Source organism: Pagrus pagrus (assembly GCF_965226575.1).
Source record: "Pagrus pagrus genome assembly, chromosome: 21".
Taxonomy (NCBI): Eukaryota; Metazoa; Chordata; class Actinopteri; order Spariformes; family Sparidae; genus Pagrus; species Pagrus pagrus.
Window position 1 is genome coordinate 19,423,915 of NC_140208.1, and position 24,282 is coordinate 19,448,196.

At 39.1% G+C, this 24,282-nt stretch overlaps 1 protein-coding gene across 1 annotated transcript in view; it reads left to right on the forward strand.

The window, feature by feature from the left end:
- The first annotated feature begins 4,009 nt into the window (after positions 1-4,009).
- The window catches only part of pemt (phosphatidylethanolamine N-methyltransferase), a 59,854-nt gene continuing 39,581 nt past the window's right edge, over positions 4,010-24,282 (forward strand). The window contains exons 1-2 of the mRNA XM_084343340.1: positions 4,010-4,310; positions 5,798-5,905. Of these exons, the coding sequence (XP_084199466.1) occupies positions 4,221-4,310; positions 5,798-5,905 (198 nt within the window). The 5' untranslated portion in view covers positions 4,010-4,220. The remainder of the gene's footprint in view (positions 4,311-5,797; positions 5,906-24,282) is intronic.

Here is a 24,282-nt window from a genome sequence, read left to right on the forward strand (position 1 = left end):
AGGCCTCTTTACACAGATTCAAGGTGATGCAATAGGCCCTGTATGGAGAACTGAAAATGCCAAAATACATAGATAAACAAATCAATTTGCCATTAAATGCACCAAAACTAAAACCGAAAACAAATGTAGGCATTCATTCATTTATGAAACATCCATACATGTCATCTACATTGAATACAATGGTTCATTTGTCCAATAGGGATGTAGAAATTGAAGGAGGAGATGATGTTACAGATAGCAAAATGGATTCGTTAGGGACATACAGTACATCCATGCAGTTGCAAACAAAGTAGATATAAGTAGATATAAAGAAACATACATACTGTTAATATAAAAGGTACACAACACAAGGTATATCGCAAAATCCAACCACTGTTTATCAATAGTAGTAGTGTACAATAGGACCTGTAGTAGTGTACAATAGTAGTTGACACGCTATGCAAGAAGGTGTCACAAGTGTCGGAGTGCCTTTTAAACTTTCTGTATAGAGAGCATCAATTTGCCTCTTCAATCTGATGTTCAGGGACACCTCTTTCTGTTTTCAGTAATTATTTCGCTTAAAATGAATGGTCCTGCATTTTATTTATGCCTAGGCCACTATAGGGACTCCCTTAAGTTAGTGCTCCCAGCCAAGAACTTATTATATAATCTACTAAACAGTGAACTTTTACACTTTGGTGGTTGTACAAATTAAACAAATAAGCTATAACTTGTTAATTAGTTATTTTGGCGGATATGGTATTATGTTAGCTCTGGACAGAGCCAGGCTAGTTGGTTTCCTATTTTTCCAGTCTTTATACTTAGTTTAGTTTTTATCTTTTTTTCCCTTATTATACAGATATGAGAGCTGTATTAATCATTAAATCTAACTCCCAGAGATAAAAGTGACTAAGTAAATTTCCTAAAATGTCGACCTTTTCCTTTAAGTATTATATGAAGTTCTATCTCAGATTTGAATTGTTTGTTTGCATTTGCTCTATTGGCAAAACAAAATACCTTGATCTTGAATGATCTTTCCTACTGCTGGAAATAAAAAGCAAATTATTGAAAAGACAGTGATATTTTTTCCTTAATTTCCCAAATGTCTCAATAATTGAGTTTTGCACATTGTTTTGTTATTCTTAACTGATATCTTCTATCTGAACCTATTTTATTTATCCAGAACACACTGAAGAAAATGATCTGGATCAGCGGTGCCTTAATCGGTTACATTAAACTAACAATAAATCAGAAATACAATGATCAAAAAGTGTACTTTAAACTTTTTAGGTGGTATTGGAAAGAAGCTCTGACATGTCATCACCTTTAAAGTCGATACGTGCAGCTTCATTTGTTTGGAAACTTGCCAAACATGCAAGCCTGGCACATGCAAGTCCACCATTCGCTTTCTTTTTGCTCTGTTTTTGGTCTCCACCAGCTCCTGAGGGAAATATCTGCTCCTTTAACTGCTAAATACTCTGCTGTTTTCACTAGCTAGCTGTATCCCTCTTGACGACAGATGACAAATAGACTTATGATTCACTGTTAATATAGAAGTACTGATTACTGCCACTTCTATTGTATTCATACATTCAATACAGTTTTGCCCCTGACCGTCTTTGTCTGACTCCGCTATTTTATAACTACTTCCTTCCATTTCTACATCTGTTTGCTCTAGCATGTAGCTTTGTGACTTTTATTCCTTTCAAAGTTTTAAACAAATGTTTTTATTTTTTTTATTTTTACGTTTTAATACATTAAGGTTACCTTATTATTTATTCTTATTATCATCCTTACTTATTTTGTCATTCATCCGTCTTATTATTTTATTTATTTATTTATTTATTTTCTTCTTTCATAATAGTTATCTTATTTTCTGTGTGCAGCAGCTCTGGTTCTGTCCCCCCCCCCCTTTATTTATTTATTTATTTATTTTTTTATTGTCTTGTTTGTGAGTATTGTCTATTGTCTATCTATTACACTCCCTTGTGCCCTGTATTATTCACTATGTTTTTCCTAATTTTTGAGTAATGAAATAAAATCTTGATCAAAAAAACAAAGTTTTAAACAAATGATGTTTCAAGGGCATATTTAAGGTTGTATAGAAGAAAAGGGAGTGTTACAGAACAGCTTGCAAAGAGACTATTTGCAGACTTTGAGTGACTCAGATGGGCTGTTGGTATGAAACAAAAAGGATTATACAAAGATAAAAATTTACTTTTTGTTGATTGCATTCATTTGTTCTTCTGTTTGGGTGCACACTCCTCATTTAGTTTGAATCTGCTGGGTGGCAGGAGCTCAAGTAGCAAGCAGAAAAGTGAGGAAGACTGAGGAGAGAGTCTCCATTACAGCCATAATCTTCACCTGCAGGCTGGATGTCATGCCCGTCGTATTTTACATGATGAAGTTCTCAGCTCCGTGCAGGCTGATGAACGGACAGTATACTCAGTCAGGGAGCTGCAAGGTTTTACGCGCTCATTCGATTTCTCCCTCCACATGGGGTGCCTTCTACTTAACTGATACACGGAGGAGACGATAAAGGAGATGAGTAAGGAAAGAGAAAAGGGAAGGAAAGGAGAAAAACAAGATGGGGAAGGAGGAGGACGAGGGGGGGACAATACAAGAAGAATGGAAGAGGAAAATAGTTGATGGAGGGGGGAGAACAAAGGATGAAGATGAGAGGAGGAGTTGAAATAGGAATGAAGAGGAAAGGTGAATAAAAGAAGAAGATAACAGGGAAGAAATGAGGAGGGGAATAGAGAGAAATAGAGAGGCCAGCAAGTAAATGTAATAAGATGGAGGACAGAAATAAAAGAAAATAAAGAGTCAAAATGAGAAATTAGGAATGAAAGAAGAATTACACCATGAGAGGAAAAAAGAGGAGACCAAAGTAGTGAAAAGAAGGCATAAGAGAATAAGAGAAGAGAAATTGAGGGAAGAAGAGGATGGAAAAGAAGAGAAGAAAATCGATGGAAGGCGAAGAGTAGAGTTAATGAGGAAAGAAAGGGAGCGAGGCTAAGAGCAGGGGAAGAAAAGAGAAGAGGAAAGAAGAGAAGTGATGGGGAGGGAAAAGGATCAATAAGGAAAGGAGAGAAGAGAAAATGGGGGAAAGAAGCTACCAAGGAGAGGAGAGAGAGAAGGGATGAGAAAAGCCAGGAGGAGAAGAGACAATAGGGGGGAAGGAAGTGAGGAGGAACAGAGGGAGAAAAGAAAGAAGAAGCCAGTAGGAAGAAGAGAGGAAGAGAAACTATGAAAATAGAAACGGCAGGGGGAGGAGATATTTCATTAGATTTAATTATTTCTTATTTTCACTCCAACCGACTCCAATTTCAATATATAAGTTAGTTCAAACAAATAAGCTGTGACTAGCTGATCAAAGATGAAAATAAAAAACTCACAGTCCATATCTTGAGTTAGTATGTATACTAAAAGACCTGTCAATCAACTTGACAAGGAATGATAAGGCAGCTGTGGCTCGGGTGCAGCCAGCGTCTGCATTGTCAAAGTGTCCTTGGGCAAGCTACTGAACCCCAAACTGCTCCTGATGTGCTGGTCGGCACCTTGCATGGCAGCCACCGCCATCAGTGTATGAATGTATGTATGAATTACTGTAGGTCGCTTTGGACAAAAGCGTCTGGTAAATAAGAGGGCCTATGATTTCAATGTTAGTGGTAGTAATTCTCTTTAATTTACACATATCTTTACTACATCACAGATTGATCCATTAGTTTTGATTTCACATCAATAATCTGAATGATTGCAAAGGTGTATATAAATCTAAATCTAGTACATATAAAGGTGTTCATGCTGGGAGTTGTCTTCCATAAATCCCTGCTCTGAAAAGCCTGAATATTTTCAGCCAGCAGGTGTCGGTGTAGAGCAACACACAATTCATTGAATGCAAAAGGTGAAAACTACTGCAGAAAGAAAAATCAATCCTGCAGGCTGTCATGTGCAGCAGCAGGTCCAAAACTTTCAGATTTCAGTTCTTCTCTGGGCGAGAAGAGGGGCTGCTTGTGTGAGAAACCAATCCATCGCTTCTGTCTAGTACAAAGGACCGGCGGACTACATTTCCCAGAATGCACTAAGAAGGGTTAGAGGTTATCTGGACGTGTGTAGTTCTCCATAGCTACTGCACCTTTCTTTCACAGAAAAATAAGACCTTGCACCTAATATTGTGCAATTACGTTATCTCCCCTACACACAGCCTATGTGTACATAGTGCTGGTCACTCAGTGTGTATGAGCGACACCGACACCGCCGCTGCTGGGAACAAGCACTCAGAGCTGCTGGACTGCTGCGGAGGACTCAACAACGTAGATTATTCGAAGGTAAAAGCGAAAACTGTTCAATACGAAGCGGTTCTGCATGTCTACGGGTCACACGAATCGGCGTAACTGCCCCGACTAGCCGCGAATGTCCCGAAATGACCGACCGACCGAGTCGGCTTCATCTCCGAGCTCCTGACAGCCTGAAAACATCCGGCTTAGACCTCTTTCAAAACAAAAGCATGTTTTTTTTGCAAATCTTCTGTACGAATCTTCTGTTGACCCTCAGCAACACAATGTCACGTCAACATACCGCAATATAAAAGTAACTTTTTCAGTTTAAAAAAAACATTTTCAAACTTGTGTTTTCAATATAAAGTGAAAAAGTCAAAATAAAGTGCTGTTGCTGTGTCCTAAATGTAGGTCTACCATGTGTGTCACCTGCTTATAATAACCATTTTGTGCATTTATATTTATTTTATCTCATTTATTTTGCCCTGTTTGTGCCCAAAGACTATATTTAATATGATAAGGAAAAATTACGCAATATTTGTCCTATTTGGTCTAAGTTTAGAAATTTGGTACAGACACACTTTGGGCATGTATCAAAGTATCAGCCCTAAAACACTTACAAGATATGAAACAAACTGGGGACATTACCCCTCAAAGACCTACTTTGTTGCTCTTCATCTTTGACGTCAACAGGCGTATGCCGAAAAACCACAAAAGAGCCCCCCAGTGTGTGCTGCTCCACCTCTCGTCAGCCATTAGAATGAAACTTTATGCCATGTGGCACGCCTCACTTTTAAAAAGCCCCATCTTTCTTTAATTCACAACCAAGAATATTGAATGAAAGCCTGTTCTGTGTTTGATACAGCAGCACAATAGTAGTTGTATTATGCAGGGCAATACAGACATTTAGTCCATGGTCAAATTAGAGCAAATGTCATTTTAGACCGATGAGAAGTACATCTGGAAAAAGCGATGGATGTATCCGCTGAAGCTCTCTATCCTTCAAAATCTAACTGAAATGTGTCTGTGAGCTACATGGGAAAGAAGATGGTAACAAGTCCCAAATTACACAAAAGTAATCTCCAGATGAACTGAGTACGTTTGAGTACAGACCGTGTAAAAAGTGTATTTCCATCCACTTGTTTTATATGTAATTTCATTCTGCGCACAAAATGAAAATGCACAAACAAGAAACTTCAAATATCACAAAAAAGTTTTTACACTTGGCTCAGGTGAATAAATTGAATTGATATATTTAATATTCTCTTCCTAATGTTCCCATAGCAGTAGTGGACAGAAAGAAACATTAATGTGCATTTTCTTTTGCAGGTTTTCTGAAAACAAAAAAAATGTGCAACATTTGGATGGAAACCTGATAATGTTTCCATTCCTGTGCAGACCTCTGACGACTGTTAATGCCTTTTCATAAGTAGCCGGCCACACTTATTAGGATGCATCTTTGAAATAATTTATGTTTTAAAAGTATGTAATGTTTTTTTTCTCCTCATGATCAATTTTCACCTGGTTGTTTCTGCCAGATGGACCTGACATGGATGGAAGAACTTCTAAAACATATCAACTTTCATGACTCCAACTTTTGTATTGCTGTGATCGCCATCATTTTCAACCCTCTCTTCTGGAATGTGGTAAGACTGACTATAGATAGTACTAAAGATATTGTAGCCACTAAATAACTGTATACAGCCTTTTGTATATTTTATACAAACTTTGTCAGGTTGAGCTCACTGAGGTCTGAAGCATAAATAGCTGCTTAGTTTGCTGAAAGAAAAAATTGTCCAGAAACCTGATTGGATTTTGATTGCGTCCAATCAACTTTCTGTATATATATATTGCATTGTTTTGAGGTGAAAAGCCAGCTTAGGCCAAAGATATACTTGCTTTTTAACCATGCGTTTGTGTAGACGACCAGTTCCGGCTCCTGAACGTAGTTGTTCACATACTTACCTATATACTACGTGTTTAGTACTGGGGGATACCACTTGATGGCACATCTTGGCTACATTTCGAAACTTTCCGCCATTGTCGTCCCTGCTGCTTCTGACATGCTTCCTGACCCTCGACCCTGTCACATCCCCATACTGGCCCTACCGTTAATGTGCGCATTGCATCTTGCGAATGGGTAGTGTTAGTTTCTGAGTATGTGCGCAACTGATCCTCCACCCCTACGTAAGATAAGCAAGGCCTTGCTGTGTCTTCACTCTTTTCTTACCAACTTTGGTACTTGATTTTTCCAGACTTCTTGGCGTGTTGAGAAAGCAGTCTGATTATGCAGTTATCAGATATCAGATGTAATTAAGAATCTTTTATATATTTTTGGCGGCAAAACTGTTATTGTTCTTGGCCTTGAGTAATCAGCAGTTACCAGAACAAGCTGATCAGTGAGTCATTGTTTTTGTCGATCAACTCCAGACATGTTCAGAATCTCTGGCAGTGGTGCTTATAGCTTGGCCAGGTGCACAGAACTGCTTAATTGGTGGGAGTTTGCTGCACGACTGACTCTCAGTGGATGGTTGGTGCACCAGGTTGATAGGGGAAGGTTGAGGGGGGAAGTATGAACTTCCACTGAGTTACTGAAGCCCTGCTCTGTTGGGTTAATAGGGCACATAAAAAACACAAAAAATGACAATGTAGTGGAAGAATCAAATTGAGAACTTGAGTGTTACCAGCTTTATTGTAGATATTAGATAGACTATCACTGACGGATTATCTGCCTTTGTTATATAAAGGATAGCTGTCCCAACAGTGTGCCTGAGGCTGATTAAACTGCCCTTTTGTCCATCACACAGAGTTATATTTCACAGACAAGATGGCTACATGAATTTAATGATTGGTTCACAAATATCTTAATTATATATGATCACAATTAAAAATTAAAGAACACTTTTAATCATCATGAAGTGATTGCAAACTGTCCCAGAGTGAGTGTTGCTTCTTTACTTTTTTATCATCAAGTATTTATTGCATATAAGGTACTTTTACCTCCAAACTGGCTGGGTTCAGCTTAAGTACTTTACTAAATTTAATACTGTAAATTTGTTGGTACAATAAACACTCCATAGGGTAGGCAAGCAACCTACTGGTGTGTGCACACACTGTAATTACCTGGAAGCTGTCAAACATGATTACAGTATGCTACCTTCAAATAATTTGCGGTACTTAAGAGTAGCAGGAGTAATAGTTTTGCTTTTTCTGCCGATCTACTGCTCCACTCCAGTTTGTGGCAGTAATACACCTATCCACATTATTCAAGCCCTCATACCGTGCACAAGCTAACGTATCTAAAGCGTTAAAAGGGCCGCCAGAGTGTCAGTTATTATACTTCTTTACTTACACTAGTTCCGATGAGCACCAGAAGTATCACCGCTAATCATTTCCCGAGTAACCTCTCCAGGAATCTCGTGGATAAGGTCATGTGCCAATTGCTATTAAAAACAGAAAGAAGCAATAAAACAAGAAGAAGAAATTAACTTCCTGTGTTGTCACATTAAGCTGCACTTCACTGTTTTATCTTCTGAGCAGATACTCCCAGTCCTGCTGTTTGTTTAGCTCCATTAGCTCTGTTAGCCAAACACACCACAGGACACCGACGACTGCTAACAGCTGAATAGCTCTCCTCCTGCTGACTTCAAAACAGATTTGTTGTTCACAATAGTCAAACATACTGTACACATTGAAAAACCCCTTGTGTCCCAGAGAAGATCTTTGTTTGTCCCAGACACGTTTAATATCATCCCCAGGATGACAGGAGTCCTTTAGTCTCAAGCCCCGCAAGACTGATTATGAATAATATCTGGTAGATAATATTTTCCATAATATTACTTCTGAGTATCACTCCATTATTTGCTTTGCCTGTGTTGATTGAAGTGCACTGTAAAAGAGGCAGTCATGGGGTGTCCTTTTTCACAAAGACAAGGTTCTCTTTAGTTTTCAATCAGAGATGCTTCAGATATCAAGAGCTTTGCAGACTTCAGTTGTACATTTAAAGTTTCATCTTCCTCAGTAATGGGGTTTACCGACTGAGTCATGCCAACACTTAAATAATGCATGGAGAATTACATAACGCTGACATTAGGAAAAACAACCATATACCAGTATCTCCTCGCCCATGTTCTTTATGTTATTTTCAATTCAAAATGTTTAACATTATTGAGAAAATAAAAAAATAGTGAATAAAAGAACTGATATAACAAATCGCAAGAAGTTAAATTGATGCACTGCAATTTAATAATTCTCATGTATTCTATCAGTCTCCTGTTATGACGTTAACCACATGTTATAATGACCTCTTGCCTAGAGTCAATAAAATTGGCCAGCTGTAGGATTATTTGCTAAAATTGGTGTCATTTACTCGCTGTGTTTGAAATTATTTCCACTACCTCAGCAGGTGTATGTGTTTCATTTTCACCATGTCATTTAACCAACCTTTAGTGGTAACTGATTTGACCATTGACACAGTCTACCATCACACCTGCACAGCCCTGCTCATCATACAGCAGCTCTCTCCTTACGAAAGAGAAGTCAATTATTTGCAGTAAATGCTCAGGTGTCTGGCCCTGCACATGATCCCTAATCACCTTTATGTGCCTGTTGCGTATGGAAGATAAGCAGTAAGTGGTTGTAATGAGGGTTATTCAAGCAAACAGCATTTGGACTGATGGAAGTTACTTAAGGTAAGACAACCTTGGTTTTGTTCTACAATCTTTTAAAAGGTGGAGAAGGAAACTGGACATATATGATGGATGTCTATATACTAGAAACAAACTGCCTTCCATCCCAGCAATTTCTTATGTTTCTGATCACATGTCTGTCACACGGGCTCGGTCAACTGCTGATGTACATGACATTAGGGCGCTAACTTGTATATTTGTCTCTGTACACCTGGTCCAAAGAACATGTTCATTTCTGGTGCCGACATTTTGATGAAAGGTAATGGTAAAGTATGTTTTATTCAATCATTTGTAGCAGGTCACGCTGATGCCTTTTTTTCATGGGACTGTATGTGCTGCATGCTTGTTTGTTCTGTAAAATGTCAGAAAATGGTGAAACATGTTGATTAGTGTTACCCAAAGACCAAGATGACATCCTCAAATGTCTTGTTTTGTCCACAAGCCAAATATATTCAGTTTACTGTCACAGAGGACTAAAAGAATATTCACATTAAAGAAACTGGAATCAGAGAATTTTGAAAATAAATAAATACTCAAAGGATTAATCGATTATCAAAATAGTTGGTGATTAATATAAAAGCTGACAACTAATCTTTATAGCTTTAATCGATGGATCGTCAGAAGAATCACTCATGACAATAACTATTGTTTGCAGCCATAGTGCCTACATTTTCAACACATTGGAAAGACTAGTGTCTGGTGCTGTTAAATCTTTTCAGTCATGTTTTCCACTCACACTACCCCTCATTTCCCACTCCTCCCCAAGAAGGGAGGAGAAAGCTAGACCTTTTTTTTTTTTTTTTACAAAAGGTGCAGACAGCGGTGTGAGGTGCACACAGTCCTCTTATTAGTGTACTTTGTGTACTGAAATGACCCACCAGTCTGTCCCAATAATTAACCTGGGGTACAACATGTACAGCATGCAGTTCTGTAAAGAGGCTGCACTTATATGAGGGCACATCCACGATGGTTTTTTTACTCTCCAAAGATAATTTACTTCATTTCTGGTGCTCATTCACACAGAGCTCAGAGGTTGGGGTCACACTGAAAAGAGTGATTTTAATAACTTGTTTAGAACAGCAGTCTTTCAGTGAATCATCACTGACCTCTTGATTTGATTATGATTAAATCATCAACAATTTAAATGCACAACGATTCTGAATGCATGTATTTTCTTTCCTCCGCACATATCTACTTTTTCATCAGTTAACACAAGCCATCAGATTTAGCAAGTTCTTTCAATAATCACTACAGCAATCTGCAATACAAAAACTGCATCTTTTAGATACCGGTATCTGTGTGACACATAAATATATATATTAAATAGAAAAAATAATTGCAGTATTCTGTAATCTACCAAAATAATGTAAGGTTTTCACATTGCAGCTCTAAGAGAAAGCACTGCCTGGATGTGGCAAACATCACCAACATAACTCTGCTGCACACACCTCTCTGAGAGTTCAAGCAAAGTCGACAGCACCTTCCCAATTCTTGGCTTATTTGCTGGGCTCACTGTATTCTTTATAGTTGCAGACGTTAGCTGAGGCTGAGGTGACGTGGTTCATCAAATTTGTCGTATTATCAATTTATTAAATTTTTTTGAGGCAGATTTTACATGCAGTGTGTGTCTTGTCCAGATTGTGCTTTCCAGTAGGTTAATAAAAGTTGTCTTAATCAAAATGTTTTTTTTTATTTAAAATTAACTTGATTTATATAAACTTTATATTTACTAATAAAAAAAACCTCTTAGTGGCCTCATTTGCAGATAACCAAACCCCACATCCCAAACCCAAAGCTGTTTTTCAAGGAAATGTAATGTCAGGTCTGTGGAAGTGTTAGATAATTTTTTTTTTAATTTTTAATTTTTTAATTGCTTTTAATACAAAAGGCTTCTTGTTACGTATTTCAACCTAGATGTACCAGTCTGAGGGAGACATGCTGTTGAATGCTGTGCATCTACATGTGGTTTGACCTCTCACAACTCATAACTCTCCTCCTGCTTAATATCCTACTTATGTATTTTAAACGCTCATGTACTATATGTTCTGTCACATTACAAAAGAGAGGGACTCCTCACCAGCTCTTTAGTAATGGAGGTAGACCTATACTTTACATTGCACTGAACACAGTGTTCCTACGGGAACAGAGACACAGCAAGGCCTGTTCCTTGAATTTGGTGTGTGTGTTTGTGTGTGTGTGTGTGTGTGTGTGTGTGTGTGTGTGTGCATATGTGCATGTGGGCACGGATCAGGACGTACCAGCTCCCCACTGCCACTGCTTATCCTTTTATCTTTTCACACTGCCATGAAACACTGATCTCACACACACAAACACACATAGACGGATAATGAAGCCTGCTGGCTTAACCTATGCATTAGGAAAATATCAAATGTCGGGATTTATCAGAAAACATTGAAATCAAACTCTATTTGTGTTTTGAGGCAGATAAGTCAAGAGGTGTTTTCTCTTTGAGTAAATGATTTGGCTTAAATCAATGACACGCTGCTACAGCCGGAAAATAGAATTAGATGAAGCAACAGGAGATGTAATGTGGGCTCAGTGGGGGCGAGGAGGTCAGTGTGCCACAGAGAGGCTGTGACACATTGACCTGGTTGTGGAACGAATCCTGCTGTCAGGCACCAGCGACATTCAACCTTGGGAGTGGTAGAATCACTGCAGGCTTGAATGACCTCGGCAATACCTGAACAGCGTTGGCTTTGAAAAATCTGTGTGTGTGCGTGCGTGTGGCCTATATCATGACTCATCTTTTTGGCCACCTTGAGTATTTTATTCATTATATATCTCGACTCTCAGTATGGGACTCACCTGGGCAAAATGAATTTCCCTTTGTGGATGGAGAAAGACGTCCGTCTGTCTGTTTTTCTATCTACAGACGAGTTACGTCTCTGAAAGCCTCTGGAAAGCACAGATGTCACACGGAGAGCCTGTCAGTCAGCTGGCACAGCGCGGCGCTCTCATTACACTCATCTCCAGCAGGCAGACTTCTGTGCCTGCTGATGCTAATTACACCTGTGCTCTGATTGCAAGGGTGTCATCAGGTGCAGATGATGTCATATCCTCCCACTAAATGTGCGGTAATGAGTTGTGCGGAAAGCTGATTTCTTCTTTTTATTTTTTTTGTGAGAGCGTTCCATCATATTCTTTCATAATCATACCTCTGACAGTCCAAATACGGCGCTTAACATGGATACTGTATACCTCCAGGTTTTGACTGGTGTGTGACGATGGGTACAATGACTGTCCAAGCATTATTGTCTTTTTCAAACAGGGGAGATTGTCTTGCAGGTTTAGTAAGAGGTGAATCTGATAGTGTTGTGTTGGAGTTGTTCCTGGAACAGCACATCCACACTTTAAATAGAACATGTCACTGAATGTTCTAAACCATGACACCATCTACCAATGGTAGGGGGGGGGGCAGTGTGTCTTGGTAGACAGCGTTTTGCATCACGTGCATCTGCGCAATATCATAGCCCATGATTTCCGAAAATATACTATATCAACTAGTGGTATCAGCACAAGAACTCCTGAGGAATATTTAGACAATTGTTTTTGTCATGTTATAATAATTGACAGACGCTATGATTTCCGCTCTGTGCGTGTCCTCGCGAGACTGAACACAGGAGCTCAGCTTTGTGGCTGAGACACAAACTAGGGGATGCTGCCGTTGCGGGCGGGTGCGCCCGATTATTAGACTAAAACATTGAAATGTGCCAATTTTGATATGTTCATATACTTAAAACGGACGGAGCAACCTAATGCAAACCAGTCAGCTTACCGTTTTTAGGTGATATGCCATGTTTGTAGTCGAGCTGTGATTTATATGTATATATAGCCTATGCAAACTGTTGTTTGCTAACTTTGCATTCGACTTTTTTTCCATTTTCTATTTTTATAAAATGCTGCCACACTGCTGATGTCTGACATGCTAGAATAGGAATGACTGTAAATGAAATGCTTAAAAATAAATAAATATTTAACAAACCACCGGACCTTGGCCGTCTAGTACTTCTTCAATCTGTTGTCTGTAGTGGGTTGGGCTAATCCAAAATGGTGAAAACAAGGGGGGTGCTCTGAAGACACACTGTTACCTGTGAAACAGGGGTGCTCTGAAAACATCCCCATTAGCACTTGGTACTTTCCTCCTGATGAACTCAAATATGCCGTATGCAGGACACACAGCATTGGGATGGAGAGGACCCGCTACGTGTTTACGTAAATTAATTAAAGTAATTAACACGCCAAAAATCGACCAATCAGAATTTTGGTCCAGCCAGAACGTATTGACCAATAAATCGACCAGTCGACTAGGAGAGTACAGCCCTAGTAATGTGACTCAAGATAAAATAAAAATTCACACATGGGAGAAGTTATCGTTTCCAAGATTGTGAAAGGGTGAAACTGAACCTAAACCATGTTTTCCTAAACCTAACCAAGTATTTGTGTTCCCTAAACTTAACCGAGTATTTCTGTTGCCTAAACTTAACCAAGTATTTTTCTTTCCTTAACCTAACCAAGTATTTGTGTTCCCTAAACCTAACCATACTGCGATAGAAAACTGAACAAACACGGAAAATACTAAGTGAAATTAGTGTCAAAATAATAAGAGAACAGTATAATCATGTGCTGCAAACAGGATACGAAACCCGGTATACTGAGAGAGAGTCCTGTACGTAACCCACCCACCCAGCCAGGAAGCTTGCTCCAGGTTTGGTTTCCGACACAGTTTCGTAAATTGGGATGATGGAACACCAAAACGAGTCGTAAAACTATGGCATCATAAGAATGTGATTGGTCTGTTTGAATGATGGTCGTTTAAAGGGTTATCAGCACAAGTATATATAGCTACTAGTGTATAATTTTAACTTAAGCTAGGCTATAAAGTTATGACTATGCTAATTTAGCTTACTTTAGCTATCAGTTGCACGGTGGGGATACGGTAGTCCAAATGCACAAAACCCGATTCCATCGGTATCATGCATAGAGTGCCTGGGGCTTACTTTCAGAGCGCTTGGCTTCCTGTCAATTCACACAAGGAGAGTATGTGAGACCCTGCAGATCCAGGCAAGTACACAAGCAGATATCATTTCCTGTCTGAAAAAACATTATTGATTATGGGTTTTATATGTTTGGATGAGATTAGGGGCAGAAATGGAATAGTCATAATTATGTTTTCATTAGTGTATATCACCTAAAACTAAGAATTATTGTGTTTATCTTACCTTAGAATGAGCCTCTTATACCTACAGAGGGAGCGGGTCCTCGTGGAGTCCACCATGTTGCAGCGCCTTAATTTTACAGTAGCCCAGGACAGACAAACCAAACACTGACTCTAGCGAGAGCTTCGTACTTTACTCTTTTAGCTCAGACACAACACCCAGGTTGAAAATGAGTTAATATCTGCTTTTACAAATGTGTCATAGTATATTTGTAACAGGGAGGACCCTCTGCACCTCCTCTTCTCTGCCTCTTCATTTCCTTTGGTTTTCACACTTCACTTCCGCACCATTTTTGTCTCCTTGCCCCCTGCTGTTTTCTCCTTTCACTCTGTCCTGCTGCTCTCACCCACAATAGGTTTTGTCACAGCGAGGGTAAGTGAATCGCACAGTTGTAATTTTCTCTTTTCTCCTGTATGACGAGGCCTTCATGTATCCGCTTGCCACTCCTGTAATCCCCAGGTCTTTTCCTTCCTATTTTTGTCATAATTCCCTCTCTATATCCTTGGCAGTTGGCCTGTTCCTCTGTCTTAGTCTAAAGTAAGAGTCTGTGTGAATATTGAAAATGACAGTTTTATAAATCTGGAATATATTTAAAACCAAATTTGTTCCAGAGTTTCTGTTTAGTAATCAAGGCATGTGTAAGGCTGGACCTCATCCCGAGCGAACATCCTCTGATCCACAGGAAGAACATTAAGTCTGACCCGAAGCAAATTGGCAACGCAATGAGAATTTATCACGAGGGCTGTGTACTGAACCTTAGAGCTTTTTGAGTGGCAATAAAAGTGGGTCAGCAGAACACAAATTTAATTTCTGCCTTGTGATGACTCTTTAATGAATGAAAACAGAAGGGTTTTTTTGGTTAAACAAACACTTATTACTATAGTTTCACAAAAAACTAAGTTGTGATAACACATGAAACTTAATACAAACTTGAAATACAAATATATTCAATAACACTAATACAGTAGTATTGTGTACTTTAGATTAGCAAATGTGCACGGTATCATACTGTCAATTTTGATTTGGAACTTTAGCTTTACCTCAAAAAAACTACTACTTACTGTTACCAAGCAGCTGAATCTGTTATCTGTTGGATTACATGTTACCTACATCTGTGACTGAATGGAAACTACTAAAACAAAGTTCTCTCTGATTCTCAATTCTCATATTACCATTAATAATCCTACATAGTCACAAATACTGTAGATACTAGAAGTATGAATCTTCACTGGCCTCACGATTCGATTCGATTACGATTCAGCTGTCAATAATACAGGTGCAATTGAAAACATTAATGATGGCTGCATACCATTTAGTTTTGCCAATGCAACCCTTGCATTGCACACACACACACACACACATTCAATGGCATGGTTCACTGGAACCTTTAAAATGGAAGTTGTAATTAATGTAATCAGTTTCACCTGGCAACAGGTTAGCACTGTCAATACAGTTTTATTTTGGTCAGCAGCACAAATTCAAATGTCAGAGTTCACCAAAGTTAAATGCTGATGTCTGGGTCATTCGTCTTTGTCTTTGTCTTTTCCAGTCTACTGACTGCTCAAAGCGCTTTACACTTGTCACATTCACACACACATTCATACACTGATGGCATTGGCCACCATGCAAAGTGCCAACTGCTCATCAGGAGCAATTTGGGTTTCAGTATCTAGCTTAAGGATACTTGGACCTGCAGCCGGGGGATCTTCTGATTACTGGATTACCTCCCGAGCTACAGCCGCCCCCACAAGTTTATCAAATTTTGAACAGTTTGGTTCTGTTTATTTTGTTTAAGAGTCAAAAGTTTTTTCGACAAATGTACAGTATGTTCCTAAAACTGATGTATTAAAATATTACTATTACTTTGAGTTTAGGTATTATTTTGGTATTGATGATGCACACCTGATATATCACCAACGTGTTGCCGAAGTCACGACTAGCTCCCTTGTTTTCTTGACTTTTTTCTTTATAATGATATAATGTAGCTTCTGCTGTTTGTTGTTCTCTGAATGGTGGGGCAGGCTCATAAGCATATATTTTTAGCTTCAGTTTCTAACGCTACAGTAAAGTAATTACAGACTCGGAGTCTGGGTCCATTCTGCATGACAGCCTTGTGAGATGCTTATCGGAGTTCACATTTTCATCTTGCTTTTAAAGATAGTGTGTTTTTAGTCTTTATCGCAATGATTACATGTTGTGGCCATGAATTATCAACTGGTTGCATAAGCCTCTGTCTGTGTTCAGAGGATTGCAATAAGAAACACTTCCTAGCACGAAACTTGCAAAGTTATGCTGCTGCTTTAAAATGTGTTTAGGAAAATTACACCCTTCATCTCAGACAAAGAGTTAAGAGTAAATTCCTGCCCCATTATATGTGTGACACAGTTCCAACCCAAAAACAAGCTCATGAACTTTCACACTCACACTGATGTTTCTGAAACTTTTCTGCTGCTACTGCACCGTATAGTTCCCTGTTGAGTTTTTGACCATTCATAAATGGTTTATAAGAAAGAAAGTGCACTCATTGCATATACTTTGGCCTTAAAGGTCATATTGATGTGCCATTTTGGCACCATCTGTGCCATTTAAAATGTATCAGGTACCAAACTATATTTAACTTATATGTTACCATAGGTGCTTAATATAAGCAAATAACCCAATCTGGCTCAGCTCGGGCTTAACAGGCTAATACTCACTGCAGTATAGTGAAGGGAATGCTGAAAGGAAAAGTTAGTGCCACATATATTTAATATTTTTTACAATACATTTCATTTGTGTTGCTCAGGCAACAAGAATGTGCAGTAATTCTTGTGCTCAGTGACTGGAGAGGTAAAAGAAGATGAAAACTGTTGGTCTTTGCTTGTATGATATTTGTACGGTTTGAGGATGATACCTCTTTCAGATTAAATGTTCTCCTCGTTGCTGTCTCAGCCTCTGAAGATATCTTCAGAACTATTTCAAAGTCAAATCTGCTCCGACATAGAGGAGATTAGATCGGGTCTTGGGCTAAGATGTCACGCTGACACTTAGACGCTGGGAGGAAAGTGGTCACCCTGTTCTTTGTCGTTTTATCTCAACGCCTTAGGCTGACATCTCAGCTGGAATCACGTGGACATGATGTCAAGCATTAGATAACAGGATGTGGGACCTAACTGTGCAACTATAACAGAAGGATTGCTGTGCAAGCCATATTTTGCAGACCTTCAAAGTAATTCTCTTGTACAGTCCTAGTGGCTTGGATAAGATGTTGGAAAACTAAATTCTAACATCTCGTTGGATACCAATGAAAAGGTCTTTAGAGAAGGTTTGGATTGAGAGTGAAAAAGTAAAAAGTAATGGATAAATGGTTGGAATTGTGTCAGAAATTGTAATATCAGTTCTAATTGATATGGAACATGACAGGTAGTGTAGGTGAAGGGAAACCTTATTTTCATCTGCCAGGGCTGTGGACGTATGTCAGACAAAAAAGGATGGGAACCAATGCTTTACAGAGCATTAAGAGATTGTTGGGTTACATAGACTGCACCCCATTAGATCTTAGACCTGTGTTTAATCTCTAATCGATCTTTCTCACTCTGCTTTCAAGCCCTAATCGCAGGTGAGACTTAAGCCAAATGTTTGCAAGAAATGCAAATATACAGAAATGACTTCAAAAGCAGCATACCATGAAATTGTGTGTGAAGATTCGGGAGATTGGACGCTGGTTTACACGAACATGAAAGTGCGCATACAAAGCCTCAGTGATGTAAGGCTACCATCTCCCAGGGGTCTTATCTGGCGCCTGAAGGGGTGCTGATGCAGCCAAGGGCAGAACAATAACGTCTGAATGAGTCATCAGTGTTGAGACAGGCAGACGGAGGGACTTGACGGAGTGAAGCAGAGAGAAAAAGGGAAAGGAATAGGTGTTTCATTTCGTTCAGACTGCCTTGAGAAATTACAAAGGACAGGGGTTTTTATGAACCAGTCGTAGCTTTAGTTCTCAAGTGACAACATTTATTGTCATTAATTAACACAAAATTAACATTAATTTGTAGTCAGGATTTTGGCTTTCAGTGTTCAGAAATAACTGTTCATTTCTGAAGTAAAACAATTATGTGTGAATTTGCCTGCACTATCATTACACCAGTCTTTTGATGCAGTCTATTGCCTTTCGCTAAACTCTGCTCCTCTTAGCCTATTTATGTCAGTGCAGCTGTCAAGCTCTCTAATTAAGCTCAGTTTTTTGTGGCAACAGTTGTAGATTTGCCACTCGAAATTCATGGTAATTTTTTAAACGACAGGTCATTGATTTACCCAGATATAAACAACTACAGGCTTCCTCATTCGTGTAAACAATTGTCAATTTTGTCAGCTGAAATTACAACTGTCTGGGGCAAATTTTATTAGCATTTGATATGTAGCTATTTAATACAGATAATGTAGTTTGGTATGTTGGTAAGTTGGTTGGTTTGTCAGCAGGATTCCACAAAAACCACGGAAGGGATTTCCTGGAAACTTGGATGGAGGATGGGACTCGGTCAAGAATAGCCCCCATAAACTTTTCAACCAGGAATTTCTTTTCACTTTCTTTAACAGTCCAATATAGGGCGACATTTTTGTTAATTTCTCAGGGAATTTTGCACAGATCTTGGTGCAGAGTGCAGAATGCAATGTGGCACTAACAAACTGGTATTATTCTTGGGGCACTCTGAGGTTTTTTTTCCTCAACTGTACCAATTTTGTGTCTCTGTGACTTGCTGTGCACCCCAGTGGGAGAACAGGGGCTGTATGTGCCTATTGCCATCCAGCAGCCCACTGCAACCTTGGTGCCAAGAATAAGTGCGTCCCATCTGCCCTGAGCAGCTCAGGGCACTTTTGTTACACAATATTTTGGTCCCTTGATTTGGTACACTCACATAAACTTCTCCAAAATCACACAAATCCTTTTATTGAAGTTTTGTTCTTTTAATGAATCAGCTGATGTGTTTTATTCCAAATGTAGCAATACTATACAATACCTAGGTATAGGCTACTAACCATGATAGCAGCAGACTACTATATATTATATTTACTTTCCCTGGTGACTGTGAAACCTCAGTGCCTACACTATGTGCAGATAAATCTTGTTAGTCGGATTAATTATTCAAGTAAGGTTACAGTGGTATTCAGTTTTTCAGGTATACCGTCATGAAACTTGACTGTTATCATACCTTGTACATTTGCTTATCTAAGGTATTGATTCCTCCTTCATAAGTAACTTATTAATTTTATCTTTATAGTTTATTTTTAGTTTATGTCAAGTTTCATGTCTGTCAGGGCATAATATTTAGTGAAATTATAATAAAGTGTTTCTTTAACCACAAAAAAACCTATTGTTTTAATTCCTTTAAGTGTCATTGTTACTGATAATCATGATAATAATTGCGTAATACCATGTGATACCCTGAAACATTTCCATTTTCTGAGATGGTTGTCTTACCGTGAAAATTTCATACCGATTGCCAAACTGTCCGTCATGACAGACACAGCCCTGTGTTTAAAGTAGATGAAACAAGAAAATGTGAGTGGTCGCCAGACTCGCCACTCACACCCTCACCTGTAGTGTATGATAATTTATTCTTTCTGATCCCATCCTGTATCCAAGTGTGCCACAGGTACACATGACACACCAAAAGGGCATTTGGCACCTCCCTGATGCACTGGGGAGGGTGAACTTGACTGCAATCTGTGCTGCATTGTTCAAGAAAATAGAGCTCACTTTATCCATGCCATTCACTTCTACCACTATGTTTTTAGTTTTGGAAAGACAAAGAAACCCTTCATCCAGTAGTGTATATATTCTTTGGCTTTGTCTGCACTCAGATGATCCTGATTACTGTTCCTTGTCTTTCTGCTTTTTATAAGTAATTGCTCAAACAAAATCTACCCTCCCACTGTGCCCTCAGAAGCAGAGGTCAGCCTCAGTTGAACAATTAGTTGCCATCCGGTGCATGCCTTCTCAACCTGCCCATATGTGGCGATGAAGCTGATAGAGCAAACAACATATTCAACGTCATCTGATCTTCTCCCTGCATATGCAGTTGGTCTGATTCATCTGGTTTGTGCTGCCCGCTGACCTACATCTATGGTAACACAGTTCTCATCAGCTCATGCTGTCCATGTCGTCTGCTACAGTGGCGGGTAGTGACGTGCAGCTGAAGTTGTCTGTTAGACAGCAAAGGTCAGGAAAAATCATTATTGCAAATGTTTGTTGAGCCAGAGAAAGCAAAGAATGGGCATCCGTTTTAAATTATCTCCCAAATGGTTTCAGTACTTTTTGGATACATTTATTAAACGTTTAGAAGATTAGATTGACATTAGATTGGAACTAATGTACAATTTGTCTTTGGTACACATGTTTGAAATAGGTTCAATGGGACAAAAAGCCTAAGCGGTCTGACAGTCAAACACTTGGCTGGTTCTTGAAGGCAAGACCAACAGATAGCTCACCCTTCAGCTTGATTTATGCTTGAATCCATGTAATACCTATGGTTTAAGCTCTGCTTAGATGTATGCCCTATGACGTAGCCCACGCCATGTCTACACCTTAGCCTACACCATAGCATATGCCATAGCCTGACATTTCCCCAGTAAACACATTGACCTCTTCAGCTGTTGCTCTTCTTGGGCTATACTCCTCCTCTGGAGCTTTTCACTGCTGGGGTGTCTCTGGGCTACTGAGAGAGGACAGGCTGGATGTCCGAAGTGTGGCAAATGCCACCTTGCCGAAAGCAAGTCCTGCATCCAAGCTCGGTGTGTATGGAATCGCAGGACTCCACTCTGCCTAACCCAAAGGCACAGCACACAAAAGTCTGTGTGTTTACCAGGGTACCGCTGTATCACTGCTGCCAGCAATGCAGACACGCCAGCGCACATGTATAAATGCTCACAACGGTGTGGGCCTCTTGCGTAGGTTACAGCATAGGCTCTGCATAGAACCTACATGCCATTCCATGTCCTTGGACAAGATACTGAACCCCAAAGTGCCAACAGTGTGTCAGTGTGTGAATGGGTGAGTTGTAAGTGTTGAAATATCGCTCCTGTCGAGCAGGTAGGCACCCTACATGGCAACCTATGCCATCAGTGTATGAACGTGTGTGAGTGGAGGAGTGTGGCATGTGTTGTAAAGGGCTTTGATTGGTCAGTAGACTAGAAAAGCAGTCTATAAAGGCAGTTCATTTCCAAACAGGCACAAATGCAAACAAACTGTGGAAACTGCAATGGGCAAAGAAAACTGATGGACAGTGCTACAGAGTTCAAATAAAAGACAAACTGTAAAAACTATAGATTTCTTTCAACAAGCCGTTTGTGGTTGTGATGTTCTTGCCCAAAAGATAAAGTTTGTAGTACTGCAGATCAACTTATATTTTTTCTCGAGTTTAAATCTGTTGGTAGGAGGAATGTTGATGTTGCTGTGTCTGCTGGATGTATACGTAGGCAATTGTTCGTAAATACCACAGTCATATGAACTTGTTAAAGTGTACTATCACTCAGTGGCAGGCTTATTGTTGTGTTATGTTTTTGTTTTTCTGTCTTCAGATAAAAAAGATCCCTTTGTGTTATCTTCAGTTTCACAGTCATTTGAGGTCATGCTGCATAACACTATCAGTAGCTGATTTACAGTAAGTTATTAATTAAATTCATTAGTGTCCATACTGTATGTATTAGGTTCGGTCAGATAAGAGGTATAGATATTCATGATTTCAGTGAACAACCAAAGATTTTGTTCATTGTTTTCATGTTTTTATTCATTGGACTCAATTACGTTGATTGCCTGGGTGATCTGACCTCAGAAGTAACCACACAGTGTGGGCTAAGCTTGTGTGGTTGTATGAGTCACATTGGTTGGCATTGGAAGCCATTCATATTCAGAAATCCGTTCTGCTCGTTGAATTTCTGTGAGCTTTAGTTGAACGACAAAGATGGTGACAGCTATTTAGGATATTTTTTCCAACTAGCCTTAAATTCAGCCCAAACGATTCAACAGTTCTTTCAGGAAAGTCTTTCAAAGGCAGACGGGTTTTTGGGGAAATTGCCTAAGTGTTCAACATAGTCAAGTCATAGGAGCTTGCAAATTTGTATATTAAAAAAAAAAAAAAAATCTCAAATGGTGGCCTCAATTTATTACCGTAATTGCAGAGAATAAGGGGTTTATGTTATGTTGTCATTCTCTGGACTTATTTACACTGGTTGCAATGGTGATCTGACGTCAGATGTTCTCACGCAGTGTAGGCTCAAGTTTGCGTGTGTGTGGATGAGTCACATTGAAAGCCATGTTGGGATTTTTTTCTTTTTCTTCAATTCATTCAAATTTACAGAACAAATCTTTTTCCGGCCTACAACTCAAATCTGCTGTTTGATTTACTGTGGGTCCAATTTGTAGCACACAGCTTGTTTCAAAATCATACAAAAGTACAATAACAGGGATCAATTGATTTGTTTATTTAAGGGTCGACACCACTATCCATTAGTATCAAGTATCAAGGAAACAGATATTTTGAACTGACATACGTTTCCAGTTAAAATAAAAATCTTAATGACAAAATTTAGAATAAACATTGATGGAATGTAACTATCTACAATGTACTCAAGTTCTGTACCTAAATACAATATTAAGGGTACTTTACTTGAGTATATTCATTTTCTGCTACTTTATAGTTTCATTCCACTACATTTATTTGATACTTTAGATACTAGTTACTTCAGAGTATTCAGTGTTGCTATTTTTTGTGACATGTAACACATCAGATAGTATTGTGGTAGGGATTACATTTTCTAAACTAATTGAATTAATCGGCAATTGGACCCCAAAACCACTGATACCGATTAATGGAAAGATGCTCAATATTGGCCTCCATAATTAGCCAGGCCAATGATCGCTCTATCCCATGCTGTATTGCCATGAATCAGTCCTGGTCATTGTGTCACAACATTGCCCACAATGGCCTAATCCACTAGATATTAATATAAAATGTTAAACAGCTACCATTGTCGGACAGAATGTCAAACGGTTACATTTCATCAGACAGTATATGCAGTCTTATTACCCTCCCAAATTCAGTAGCTGACTATTCTGTGCATAATATTTATTCTGTGTGTTATATTTATTATTACAATATAGTTAAAGACAAATAATGCCCTATTGATAAATGACCATATATTGCTGTGGTCTCTGTCTATCCCATCAGGCTCAAGGCTTTAAAAAAGCGTAATTTCCACCAAGCAGTGAGGTTCAGTACAGTTAATTCTGTTACAAATTGAAAGCGGTTATCTCGAACCTGGTTGGCCCCAACTACATTTAATAGTACTGACTGCAGTGGAAACACAAAGCAGATCTGTAACGTTACCAGGGGTTACGTATGGTTCAGAGGGCGACTATACCCAGAGTACTTCAATGGAAATGACGGCCTGTATGTCTTTTTTAGGTGATCAGTGTCAAGAAGCCAAATTTCAGTGTGACTCAAATGTTGCTGTACCTGATGATACTCACAAAACTGTACATGACAAACAAGCCACAGTGTAAGACTTTCAAATCCTACAGTTCCCAGATTTTCTGTTTGAAAGTATACAACACTGTTTTCCTTGAATGTATTTTGTATTCAGTCCAGTTCAGTCTGATGACCTCAGTGATACAGGGAGAGCAGCTGGTTCCATAATCCTGACGTCTGCATGTATTTATTTTAAGTTTTTCGCAGCCTGTAAGCATTTCAGCTGAATCATTGTTGGTGATATAATCAGGCAGATATGATAGGTTAGACCTCCTACCTCTGCCTGAAGGTGGAATGGGTGCAGCCATAACAGAGGTCTCATCTCATTAGGCTTTAACTCACATGAAAGAGATGTCTCAAGGGCAACAATAAAACGTGGTTAATGGGGAGTAAAATGACATAATGTATGTATTTTCCCAGTCCAGTAAAATTAAAACCACATTGAGTGTCATTGTTTCATTTTTTCCTTCAAAGGGTGTAAAGGCATGCAGTAAATTAACTTCTGACAGTTAGCTCCTGATAATGTGCCACTGACCAATGCAACTGACTGATACTTTACACTACTGCGGCTAATAAGTTAACCTGACGGTGG